The following is a 13483-nucleotide window of genomic DNA, read 5'->3' as shown; positions in this document are numbered from 1 at the left end:
GCCACAGGGCTTTGGCTTTGTGACATTTGAAAACAGCGCAGATGCAGAGAAAGCCAGGGAAAAGCTGCATGGCACCCTGGTAGAAGGACGGAAGATTGAGGTATTTTCCTTTTCTTTTTTGTTTTCTCCCCTCTGTCGTCTCCTTGTGTTCCCATCATAATTCTGCTTGATCACTGACAGCTAGCTAGCTCCCATCTTCCCTAAAGTGATATGCTCTGATGCAGCCCACTGGTATCCCACTCTCCAGTCCTCTGCAATCTGTTTCTCTGGTTATTAAAAGTCCAAAGAGACCTATTTCCTTTTTTGATTTTGTGTTTCATCATTCTGGGAAGGATTGGGAGGGTGCAAGAACAAGACGAAAGCACAGCATGTGTGTTTTTACCTCAGCAGCATTATTTCCACATTAACCTACTGCCTCTTCACTGTTTTTTTTTTTTTTTTTTTTGACTGATGCCAAACTCACTGATGTCGAAACTTTTTGTGTAACTGTTGGAATGATGTTTGTGTAGCTGGCACTGGAGGGCACGAGAGCTTCGAGGGGGAAAGGACGATGCATGGCAGATCGCTGTCAGATGCTCTTATGTTTTCTCCCCCAGCGTGGAAATCCCTTTGTGTGCCCCCCCCCCTCCCCCCCCCCCCTCCTGATGCTGTGGCTGATGTTGTTGTGACAGCTAATGGCTCCCGGTGCAGCAGCAGCATGCTGGGAATAGCGGCGACACTGAAGCATGATCTCCTTTTTTTGGACGTCTTGATTCTTTCTAAGAAACACTTGAATTCTGTATGTTCGTCTTTGTGCTTCCATGTGTTTTATTTCTATGAGTTGTTCTACCTTTAAGTGAAGCATGTGTTGAATTTTTGAGAGCAGTCTCTCTTCATTTGAATGGGGATGTTCAGCCACTTCTTCATATCCCATCACTTGACTTAAGCCAAGGTTTCTGCATGGGCTTTCTGTGGTGATCGGGTGTGTGTAGGTATGTGCGATTATCTGCATGATGGATGAGGCTGGATGCTTTTATTTTCACACTCTCAGTTTTGCTGCAGTGTGGTTGAGAATGGAAAAGACTACCTGCACTCACTGGTGCAATATACACCCTCCCTTCACCCCCACCTTCAGCCAATCAGCAAGCTGAGTGGATGCTGCTGGGGCTGGCTTAGCCTGCATCAGTCTCACCTCTGTACCAAGTTCAAAGCTGCGCTGACCCTAGCATCGTTTAACCTGTGTTTCCTTAAGATTTGCATGACTTTAGTCACCTTTAGCCAGCAGTAGGTGGTTTGTTCTTTGCTTTCTGCAGTCACTTTGCATGTATTCTGTTGTACTTCAGTAGTGGTGATGGTGTGTAGCAAGTCATTAGCAGCATGGTGGAGCAGCAGCAGGAGTCCGTCTCTTTTTGTCTGAAGGTGCATGAGCTGGAAGGTTGCAAAGGCTGGCACAGGAGGACCTTTGGGTTTCAGTTTGATGAAAGGCAAAGGGGCTGATCTTGTGTTTTAGAGGCGATTCTCTGGTGGATGATGTTGCTGCAGTGACTTGCTTTGAATGGTCGCATCATTTCAGAGTTTTTTTTTTTTGGAACTGACAAAGATAACGCGACACATTTTCATTCAGAAGCTCTGAAAAACGGGCCGATCTGTCAGTGACTGTGTGTGACTCTGCACTGTTCTGCTATCCACTGGCATGGGTTTAGCTGATCAGGTGTGCTTCGGTGTGCATGGTTGATATTTCCTCATGGATATTTTACACGATTTGAAGCTGTAGCGTAGCCTTTATGTGCATGTTTATTTTATTTGGCTGTTTAGTGACGGTGCATTAAATAATCTTGTTAGCATGAAATAAGCTGCACCTGCGTGCCTCGTATTCCAGCGCAACCACAGCAGTGTAGATAATACATTTACAAAGGAATGCGTTTATTGTGGTGCATGACGGTGGAAGGTGGTTAGTCGTGGTTTAAAAAGCAGCTGCCATTGTTTGCATGCATGTAGTCTATATGAAAAAGAATGAAAGACACAGATTCTTGTACTTAAAGCACTCTGCTTCTCTTAGTCTGGGATAAAACTCTGCGCTTTGAAGAAGTCAGTTAACCTGTACACTACCAGTGTGTCCATGTAAGTGGCCCAACTCCAGTTCACTTGTCTTTATCTGCCCCTCTGTCATCCCATTTCACCAATATTCACTCTATATATAGTCGTCGAGGTCTATATATATAGCCGTCGCAGTGTGTATTTCCGTTCAAACCCATGAACTTAAACACTTCATGCATCTCCACCCGTCCATGGCTCTGCTGCCTGTGTTATGGTGTCTAACATGAAGCAGTCCTCTTAAGGTGCGCTAACATCTACCTGCTATGAGAAGCAACATCTACGACTAACACACAGTAATCTGCTAAAGATCAACCTTTTATTGAGATATTGAATCCACCGCCCTGTCTTTTGCATCACACAGAGTACATTTGGGTCTCTTGTTTGTTCCCTCAGGTTTTAACGGTAGCTCATTTCAAGTATTTGCCTCATGCAATTCCAAACAGGGCAGCCCGTGTTGTGTGTGGCTCCTTTGGTTTGTGAGAACATGCTTCCAGTTTTCTCTGCTAGCTCTTGATTTTACATGAGGCACAGGCCATTTCTTATATTTCGCTTTCTTGGAGCCACATACTAAAATCTTCAAAAGTAGTGTGAAGTAGTGCTTCTTTGGCGTTTTTAAGCACTTTGTTTGCGTCTTTCATTTTCTGTCTATTTTTGTACCAAAGGAAGACAATAAACCAATAAAGTACACAATAGAATAGGTCCATTATTGGAATTGGCAGATGTTTAAATTATAATTACAAAGCCTTATGGGGTGGCACCATAGAGATGTTTTCACCACGGTGACGGGGTTCGCCTGCAGCCGACTTCATTCCGAACCTGCATCTCAGAAATTCACTGAAGTTCAGTAGCTGCTTTCTTCAGTCGGACATGAGGTCACATGAGTCAGCCTAAAAACGGAACCCAGTAAGGTCAACAGTTTCCCACTGTGTGGAAAAAGAATGTGAAAAAACTTCTTGGCATCGATCTCACCAATCCTGCCCTGAAGTTTTACTTCACCTGCTTTTGTTTTGCCAAACTTTCATATTTTTGTGCTGAAGTGCAAAAAAAAAAAAAAAAGCAGACATTCTTTTACAAGTACCAGTGTTCTGCCACAGCTAAGAAAACCTGCAGCATGTGGTTCTGCAAATATACATGCAGATATGGGGTATTAGTAATGCATGGGTTGGAAAATATCGCATATCTGCTAAAAACATTTTGCAAAATGTTTGTTATACTCTTGACACAAAGTCTGGCTGCTTTGAAGGACATTATAAGAAATGGGAAAACGCCTGTAAAAAACATGGACTTTTGTTATCATTTGTTTTACTATAAACTAGTACATTGTAAAATACTTAGAAAAAAGGCCTTACAGATGGATTGAGAAGCGTCTGTGTTGCTGGAGTGGGAAGGGCTTGCTTCTCTGCTGCGCAGAGTTTTAGTCAGATAAGGCAACGCATTATCTGAGAGTTGTCGAGGTACTCTGTTTGTGTGCAAGTAGTGCTCACTAATGCATGCAAAGTGGAAAAGGTGTAAGGGAGACTCATGGGTAAGAGCGTCTTTATCAATGCATGCGAGCGGGGAAAGGATGCCTGCACCTTCTCACCAGCCAAAGCTGCCAGCACACACAGCTGGCCTTCAGCTCACTCTGACCAATGCCTCCAGCTGGTTTAAGCGTTCTCTCCAATGATTCTGGTTATTGAACCTAATGATAAAGGTTATTGGCTTGGCTGGCCTGAGTTTAAGGCTTACCTGTTGCTTCTGTACCATTCATGGGAGATGACCTGCACCTCCCAAACCCCTACCCCCAACCACACACAGTTTTGGAATTGACCAGGCCTGCTTTGTTATGGAAACTATTTTGTTATTGCATGACCTGATCTCCGAAATGTTGAATGACCTGCAAGCTTGTCCACGTGAGTCTGTTCTGTCTGTAAGAAAATAAGTGTTTGAAAGAGAAGATTATTTTTTTCTCTTTGACCTTCTTTCTTTCTTTCTGTGTGTTGGCATTTCTTTTTGCCAGTCAAGGTTTTCTTTTCTCTGTTTGGTCATTCTAAATGTAATTATGAGTTGATTTCAGCATTTTCTGTTCATTTTATTGTTCTCTCTGCTCAATCTTTTGTCTACTTTTTGTTTGACAGTTCTTCAGTCCATTTGTTTGTGGTGACTGGTTAAGAACAGGAAGGTTAAATTCACTTGACCCACGCCCAGAGTTTCAACACACTCTAACCTCATTGTGGTGTAATTTTAACCACACAAAAACAAGTAGTTTCTTGTAACACATTGGAAAAATGACCCAAATGGTCCAAAACAGAATCGGTGGAGCCAATTTGCATCTGCTCTCCATCCTTTCCCCAACCTTTTATTACTATAGCTGTTGGGGTTCTGATAAGGTTCCCCCACATCACTCTTTATTTACCATTTTGTTTACAGTATACATTACCAGAGACCCTTTTTTTAACCCACATATGTAATGATGGTCAGAGCATCGACAGCTAGCACCTTCTCTCCTTTTTCTTCCTCTTTCTTCTTCATCTGTTCTGAACTGTTGCACTGCTGCTGTCACGTCTTATTTTCACATGGGACCAGGATGGGTACGTTTAGGCTCTTTTGTTATTCGGATTATTTGTTCCATTATTTATTATATTTTTTCTGTTTCCCTGACGACTTCTGTGTGTTGTTGTCAGTCTCCCCGGTAACCACTCGCTGTTTCTACGGCAACGGTAAGTTGTACAAACATCACTGAATTGATCCCTTGCTATGTGCCCTTAAAAAAAAAGGCATTTGATAAAGCACAGATACTGGTTTTTTTTAAACTTACACTTACAAATGACATTAGGAGATTGACAGGCCCAAACGGACAATTGGTTTGATTTAAAATGACAGTGAAACCGATGGAAACCTGTTTCCAACAAGTGTCTCTTTAACTGTAAATTGTCCTCCATATGGTCACCCCTCCATCTCATTAACCCCTCACCGGAATGACCAAATGTAATCACCCTCCACACATGAAATTTCCAATGAAAATGTACTTCTTCTTACTTAATAAAAATCAGTGGAAACAACGCATAGCTTTGCACCCTGTTGCTGCCTATGATTGCTGTGAATGAATGCAGAGCTGCAAGCCAAATACGGCTCCTCGAGTTTCATTTCATTGACTTGTTTGCTTTCGGCATATGTAAGTGTTGGGACGTGTGCGTTTGAGAAATGAAGACGCCACAGACAACAGAAGAGTGTTGAGGCATCTTGACAGATTGTGCTACAGAAAGTTGGTCAGTGTTGTGTGACCAGTGCCTGCCTCTTCTGCCAAGACATGAACCAATCTTCCTCTCGTCTTAGGAAACACAAGTTGAAATTCTAGGTCTATTTATAAAAGCATTGATACTCTAAAGGAAAGTACATCTTCTACTATTTCACATCCTTTTGAAAATCCGGACATGGTTATAAAACATATTTGCATTTCCAGTAAAATAAAGAACAATACAAACTGAAGTTAACAACTAGAGTAGTATCAGTATTTACTGTAACTAGAGCACACAGCGTACGTGTGATTAACCAAGTCCTGCCATTTGTTATGGTTCAGGAACTAAAAGGCTGTGGCTGCTTATTGGGTGTACTTAAGTAATTAAATATCAGTCATTTTGACTAAGTATAAGTCATACAAACTGCTGAGCGCAAGTGGTGAAAGCCTGTTTATTCAAGCAGCCACATAACAAGCCACTTTACAGTCTATTTCCGTCTAAATATTATTTACTGTTGGAAATTTTACCCTTACAGAATGAACAGGATAGCTTTGGTTCTCAAGGCAGTGACTTACCTGTGTGAAATAATGGCTCTTCATTTGCACTCATTTAGTTCATGAATTTAAATTTGATCAGATTTGGATGGAAATGTTGAAAACGTGTTTTAGGTTGATTTTTCTTTCATTCTGCACTCAAGCGTGGAGAGACCTCACTTGATTAGCTGTTTGTTTGGGGCGACATGCCTAAAGCAAAGCCTCACATGGTAGCAAGAGAGAAGAGCATTTTAAAAACACTTTTCTGTTATACTGTGGTTACTTTGTTGCCTTCAGGCCCCCATTACCTCCTGTCAAATTCTGAATCCACTTTAAATTTGAGCTGTGGATAGTTTTTTTAAAGATGTCTGGTGCTTTGACAGTTTTCTCTCTTTGCACTTTGGTTGATTCTCCATCCACATATGTGCTGACGCTTAAGCCAATCAGGTTTTTCTAAAAGGCAAACCAAAACCCTCGTTTTTAGACTAACCAGAGTTCAAATGTCTGAGCTGCACCAGAATTCAAGTGAGCTTTAATAAATGAAGAGGACTAAACTAACACGGACCAAACAACAGTTTTAGGGCACAGTTATCTGTTGAGATGCTATAACTGGGCAGAAACTGCTTTTCAACATGACAGGAACTGAGCCAAGAAGCAAACAAAACAGCAGATTAATAAAACAAAAAAAAATGTTGCATTGGCACCAAAGTCCAGTCGCAACATGGTTGAAGTCATTTAAAAGTATCATTATAGCAGTCAGAACGTGTGATTTAACGAGAGAATGATGTTCTAATGCGGAATTAGTGAAGACTCTCCTCCATTCTGGATGGTTTTAATAGCAGAAAACATTTTGAAAAGGGTCATTAAAGCCTCTTAGAAAGGGAGCTAAACATCTTTAACTTGAAAAACTGGGTATTGATGAGATTTTTTAAATTTAAATTTTCCACTACACCAATAAAGTAGTAGTTAAAAAAATAGCAGAATTTGGTTCATATTGTATTATTATTTTATTTCATCATTCCTAATTGATAGTTGAAAAGGCCTCTTGGAGAAAAGGTCTTTTATTATAAAATATAAACCAAGTCCAACTACTATTTTGATGGAATCAACCTTGATGAACACATACTACATACGTATGATAATGTGTTGTTATTTATCTAACTAACAGCCGTCCTAAAACAGAGAATGTACTTTACTTTAGATGTAATGTTTACCTCAGATCTGGGCTGTGTTGCACCAGCTTTTCTTTTATGACTTTGGTTATTATGGATTTCAAAATTCTTCCTATAAACTGGTGCAACACTAAATTGTGTCGCACTATTATTAAAGAAAATCTTTTTTTTTTTGTTTTCAGATATTTCATATTCAGATAAATACATGAAATTTTGTTGTCAAATATGGTTTACTTTTGGTTACTTCTAAGACGGCACTGAGCAGACCTATTTCTATACATTTAATCCTTTTTATTTTTGTAAAAGTGTAGTTTGAAAAGTTGAACTTTCACAAGTTGAACTTTCACATTTTCACACAAAAGCCGTTTGTGTCTCCATTTCCAATCAATAGCTAAATGTTTATTGATGATCAAGAAGTTTACAAAAAAAACTGAAGTAAATGATGGTAGTTTATTTACATCAAATACATTCTTAATGATTGAAAAAGTAACAATTTTCTCGATTTATCTAAAAAAAAAGAACAGCTGGTGCAACATGCTGGAAGTCACTGAGTTTTCAAACACCATATGCATCTCTAAACAGATTTGGGGTTTACCTTGCTGTGTTTTTTGGGGTCTCTTCTGCTGTTTCTTTCTTCATTGGTTTCATCTCTCCACTTTGGGTTGGTTTCTTGTAGTGGACTGTCTGTGTTCTTATTAGATGTAGTAGTAGTCGTAGTGTACTGGTCTTAGTTTGTGACACACAGTTTTACTGCCTGGCATAGTGTCTCATGTTTCTTTTTGTTTCTTTCCTTTTTTGGGAATGAGGACTGCTCTTTTCTCTTTGTCTTTCTTTGTTCTCTCTTTTTCTCTCTGGTCCTATCTCTTCCTCTATCTGGTCCCTCCATTCTTTGGTGCTCTGTTTCTCAACCCACCACATAAAATGAGGTTTTGAAGGAGAATGGTCACCAAATCTAATTGCTTTATTTGAATGATGCACCTTGGTGTATGTGTTTTGTTTGACACAGTCATTTTTGGTTCTTTTGTTTTGCTCATGGAAACTTTCTCCCCTCTTCCTCTTCTTCTCCACTCAGTCTTTATGTTGACCTGTTGTTTTATTGATCTTTTATTTAGATAAGGACTGGCTCTGTCTGTTTACCTCTCACCTGCATCCTCTGAACTGACCTGTCCCATCGTTGTCTGTGTTTGATGTGGGAGTGCTGCAATTGTTTCGATTGATCTCTACGCTGCATCCGATGCTTGCTGATTGGCTGGATTTTTTTTGTTTTTTTGTTTGTTTGTTTATTTGAGTTTGGTAATCACTCTGGGTCATGTGATGCACCCATATATGGCTGCGTGTAATTTCTGTGTTATACGACTCTTAATTTTGTTAAACAAATGTTTTTGCACTCCCTCTTTCTCTCCCTCTATTTTTTATTTCATTTAAATATATGAATTCATTAAGGTATGTAAACCCCACAAGTTTGATTTCATATGGAAATGTGGTTTATTATTATTATTATTATTATTTCTGTAGCCTATCCAGGCTGGACTGGGAGGGCAAAAGTGGGACGAGACGAAATGATTGTCTCATCGATTATTAACACTTTGAAGTTCATTATTGGTCCATGTTTGTGTGCATATGTTCCTGTCTACCTGGCTTTGATTGTGCATGACACAAATACACCTGTTATTGAATTTCTGCGCACGTCATTAGCTTTAGTCAGTGGTGAAAACCCAAATTTCTCTCTCCTTAAAAACATTAAACATTTGATTTACATTTACATTCAGACCCACAGTTATGTCACAAAACCTTAATGTAATTATTTGGCTCTGACCTTGTCATCTGCAATGAGGGAAAAATTAGGTAAACCTCATTCTCATTTGAATGCAGCACTGCAGATAAAGAACATGACTCACCGGGAGAGGGGAATGCGAGCAGCAGCAGAGGCTTTAATGGCCTTCTGGCTGTGCAGCCTGCATGCAAAAAGAAGCTCCTGCTTTCCCGTCTCTTTTCCTTTGTCGCATGCAAACACTCTGCTCGTCTCGCGAAAAAAAGGTCAGGAATCTTTAGCCGACCACACATTTAAATGCGCGGCTTCGACGGCACACTCGGGACGGAGCGAGTTATTAATGTGAGCCACTGTCTCCGTCTCTTAAAGCCCATCAAAGGATGATGAAGATAGATGAAGGGACCAGAGTGGGGGCCTTTGAAGCTTGGAGGGGAGATTATCAGCCATCTTGGGCTGAAAGCATTAGCCTGAAATGTCAGTCATCATGCACACATTCCTAAAACGAAATCGCTGGCACCCTCCACCTGTGCATGCCCCTAAAAATATGCAGTTTCTTTTCTTCCAATCTTGCATTTCTCCAGTGACTCATCCAAATCTTATCTGCACAAATTGCTTTGTGTTGCATGGCTACATGATTTAACAATCTCCACTTTAACACGCAGATAGCTCAGACTAAGCTGTCACTACTGAATATGAAATGACATCTCGACATCTTTATGGACCTCTAGATGCTCCTGGATTCTTTTGATTAAAAATCAAAACACGGAGGCGGTCATCATAGCAAACACGAGCGTAGACTTTCCGTTGTTTTTCCTCTTCTTGCTGTGATCCATCGTGTTTTTGCTCTTCACCGTCTGCCTCTCTATCCCCAGGTGAATAATGCCACCGCCAGGGTGATGACTAACAAGAAAATGGTCAGCCCTTACCCTAACGGAGAGGCTCTCAGCACGCTGCCCTATGGTAACGGCGAAGCACACAAACGATTGTTAAAGCTGAGAGGAAATGTGCAGGTTGAGAGTCGGAGTGCTATGAATTATAGATTTGTGTTGGTGTGTGGAAAATAAGCTGACACTACCTGATATTGTAATGTGTCTCAGGTTTCCAGGCATTTTTAAAGGATTTAAAGACGGCAAAGTTTCTCCTGTTTTGGTGCTTAAATTAAATCTGTCCTTGTTAGGCTTGTTGCCTTATATTTTAAGTAGAAAGGGAGTTTTATTGAGTTTGATAATAACATTGTTAAAGTTAATGGTGAGGCTTTGCGCTGGAGCTCATAAAGCAGACCTGGCTTTATTTCTTAGCCACAACTGCCCTTACCGGTAGATATGGACTGTTTGGGGCGAAAATGGGCAAAATGTGAAGGTCGTAGATGATTTTCTGAGCACAAGCATCAGAACATAGTGACTTAAACAAGTAAAGGACAGGCGAGACGGAGGCGTGTCATACAGATTTTTCACTTTTTTGCCCCCACCAAACCCTGATCACTGTGCCAAGGGCCCGTTGGTGCTGTTCACGTGATACGTGCGTCCTCCTTGCACGCCAGTGGCGCACTCCTTGCGCAGAGCCTGGCTGTTAGAAATTAGGAATCAGACAGTGTAGTTTGTGTGGGCATCCTACGGGCACTTACTTATTCGCTGCACACCCCGTGTTCCCAGCATTTGGGCAGTCAGTAGGGAGCCACCTTATTAATGACTAGAGTGTGCTATAAGGACACTATGCGACGGCATCACCCGTATGCACCTGCATCCTAAATCTTATGAATACTTCATGATGAACTTAGTGGTATGTTCCATTTTCATGCTGGTAGCTTTTTAGTCTGACTTTAGAATAATTTGAATTGAATATGAATGAATTTATGGATGTCCAGTGTACGAATAAACAATAAAATATCAAACAATGTAGTGCTTTATGTAAAGTAGGATTGCCTTTTTACACTGGTTCTTCTCCTCTAACTGTCCTTTGTGACTATCAGCAGGGTGGAAATTGAGTCCAATGGTGGGGGCCGTGTACGGACCGGAGCTTTATGCAGGTAAGCCTTCACATTGGATGGTTTAAAGAGCACATTCACACCTGTGCTGTTTCAGCCTAACCACTGCAGAACCATCGGTCTTCTTGCTTCAGGCGTGTTAGAAAAGAAAAATAGCCGGAGCCATGATTTTTATCAAGGAACCATTAGGTGTCTTTTTACACGAGCAAGCCAGTCCACATTCACCTCTATGTGAAATGGATCACATTTACAACACAATTAAACAAAAGCTGGAGTTTGGGTCCAGAAATGTTTTTTTCTGTGTTGTCCATGATCTGCTTTTGCTTACATAAAACCCAGCTGTCCCAGTCTCAACTAGAAACACAAATGAGTGGATCAAATCATCATGTTCCTAATTCATCTCTTGGTTTGGGCCAGACCTCACCTCCATAAACAATTCACTTGGTTCAGCAAGTGTTCAAATTTATCTGAACTTTGGGCCAAAGGGCTAATCTTCGTTTACCCCCTAAGTTAAAGCAGGTGCTGGTTCACTCAGTGGCTCAATGGAAAGGCATAGTAGCAGTAGTGGTGTAATTCAGTTTGGGTTGACCTCATTTTAAAACAGACTAAAACAAAAAGGTCAAAAAGCTGGAGAAACATGTCTTAAGGGCCTTTCTGAAACTGAATGATCAGCGGTTAGCTATCGTTTAAAACCAACATTAATATAAATATTTAAAGGAATACAAAATACAGATTTAAACACCCTGTGATTTTAAGTCCTCCCACTGAGAAATCATGGAGCGGATGACAAAGAGTTGAGAGAAACTAAAGGTGATCATCAATATATGATGCTTGAAGGTCTTTGTAGTAGAGCCTGTTCCTTGTTGCTAGTCAGCCTCAACATTAGCTTTAATTCTAACTGCTTCAAATTGTCTGCTCCAAAAAAGCATACCGGTACTTCACCACTGGAAGGGACGACATTTTTGTTACTTCTTGTTATTCCTTGCTAATTTCTTCAGTCTGCTAGACCGTCTTGGTTCAAATGAGCCTCAGTGAGATTCTCTTTCCTATTTCACTTCTCCTCCATCTCACCCACATTTGCTAATGTCCTTCTCCCCCCTGCTCCCCTCCTGCAGTTCCAGGTTTTCCATACCCCTCAGCCGCAGCAGCTGCAGCCACCACAGCAGCAGCAGCATTTCGCGGCGCCCACCTCCGGGGCCGCGGCCGGCCCGTTTACAGCGCCGTTCGGGCCGCCGTGCCTCAGGCTGCCATTCCTGCCTACCCTGGGTAAAAAAAAACATACCTCTTCTGTAAACATCAGCTGATGACTTCACATGTTGCCCCCCAATTCTGTGGAAGTTGGAACATTTCACAAACAGAAAACCTTCCAACATCTATTTTGTGCAGTGCTTAGGCAAATCAACTGAGTGGCACCTCATGAATAATTACTGCAAACTCTGTTTGAGCAGGTCTCTGTGCAGCTCAGTCACGTCGACATTATTCACACCGCACTCTTTACAGCTGGCAGAGGGTCTGTCATATCAGAAGCCATTCAGCCGAGTGTGACACCCTGATGGAATTGCCCCATTGAAGGTTCATTTGAATAAGCAGGCAGATACCACCATCAGCAGATTTGCATAAGCACCCACAAAGCAAACGTTTGCACAGATTTGCTACAAGCGATTCACTTTCCTTTTGACCTGTTTTTGTTGTTTTTGTCCCCTCACTTTGTGCTCTGTGCATGCCATTGTTATGCTGTGATGATTGGCTGACGGGGTCGTGACTGCTGTGATTGTTTTGTTTTTTTTCTGACCGTAAGCATAATTGACCGAATAATGTTTTTTGGTTACTCACGAAGATCCAATTAAACCCAGCTAAGCGAGGTGAAATTGATGAATGCAGCAAATGCTCCCCCTCCAAATCTGCTCCACTAAAACCTACACCCCCCCCTCCCCATGCCTTGGTTTCTCTTGTAGCTGGGGAACAATGGTGGTTAAAGGTCTCGTTTCTGTTTAATGAACTTCATGTATGAGCCCCACGAGTGCCTCGTTTCATGTTTTAGCTGCACTTGTGGCGCTTCAATGGAAGTTGTTTCCGCTGCATGCTGCATGGGTGTGAAATAACCACTTTTTCTCTGTCCTCCTCTCTCTTGCTGTCCTCTCTCCTGTGTTTTGCTCTGTTGTGATCCTCCTCCACCCTGGGTTTGGGACTGTGCACCCCTCCCTCCTCCCCATCATTTGCACTCCTGGTACCTGTCTCCACTTCCTCCTCTTTCTTTCCTCTTCTGCTACCTTCTCCTCCTCCCAGCGTGGTGTATCAGGATGGGTTTTACGGAGCGGCAGACCTCTATGTAAGTAATTTCTACTCCCAGACTACACGACACATCTGTCCCTCCCGTCACGCCTATGGTTTTCTTCTCTGGGGTAATTCTGCATGTGCATGCAGTCATGCGCTGCACAGAGCTGCCTGCAGAGTGGTGAAACACATGGTCAGACCTACAAAACCTTCATTTATAAAGCATGGAAGGGATTTTTTACAATCTCCCCCTGCAGGAATCAAACATTTGCCTATTTGTTTTCACATGTAGCCGATGAAAGTGTATGTTTTTAATATAAAATCGGTAAAAAGAGACTTTACCTGATAGAAAGATGAAAGTTTGCCACCAGAACAAAGGCTGCTCTGTAGGCGGATGTGGCTGTGTGTGTCTGAGTGCGTCAGTGTGGGTGTGTGTGTGTGTGTGTGTCCAGGTT

At 41.6% G+C, this 13483-nt stretch overlaps 1 protein-coding gene across 7 annotated transcripts in view; it reads left to right on the top strand.

Moving 5' to 3' along the window:
• The window catches only part of LOC101159019 (RNA binding protein fox-1 homolog 2), a 55059-nt gene that overhangs the window by 33203 nt on the left and 8373 nt on the right, over nucleotides 1-13483 (top strand). For 2 of the 7 annotated variants that reach the window (XM_011478532.3, XM_011478533.3), the window contains 5 exons: nucleotides 8-100; nucleotides 9643-9730; nucleotides 10740-10796; nucleotides 11870-12020; nucleotides 13041-13083. In XM_011478532.3, the coding sequence (XP_011476834.1) occupies nucleotides 8-100; nucleotides 9643-9730; nucleotides 10740-10796; nucleotides 11870-12020; nucleotides 13041-13083 (432 nt within the window). Of the gene's footprint in view, nucleotides 1-7; nucleotides 101-9642; nucleotides 9731-10739; nucleotides 10797-11869; nucleotides 12025-12552; nucleotides 13084-13483 lie in introns of those variants that run through there. The other 5 variants (XM_020705464.2, XM_011478534.3, XR_909203.3 and 2 more) reach the window with 4 other exon arrangements.

This window comes from Oryzias latipes, chromosome 8 (assembly GCF_002234675.1).
Source record: "Oryzias latipes chromosome 8, ASM223467v1".
Taxonomy (NCBI): domain Eukaryota; kingdom Metazoa; phylum Chordata; class Actinopteri; order Beloniformes; family Adrianichthyidae; genus Oryzias; species Oryzias latipes.
This window is presented reverse-complemented; position numbering and strand designations above follow the sequence as displayed.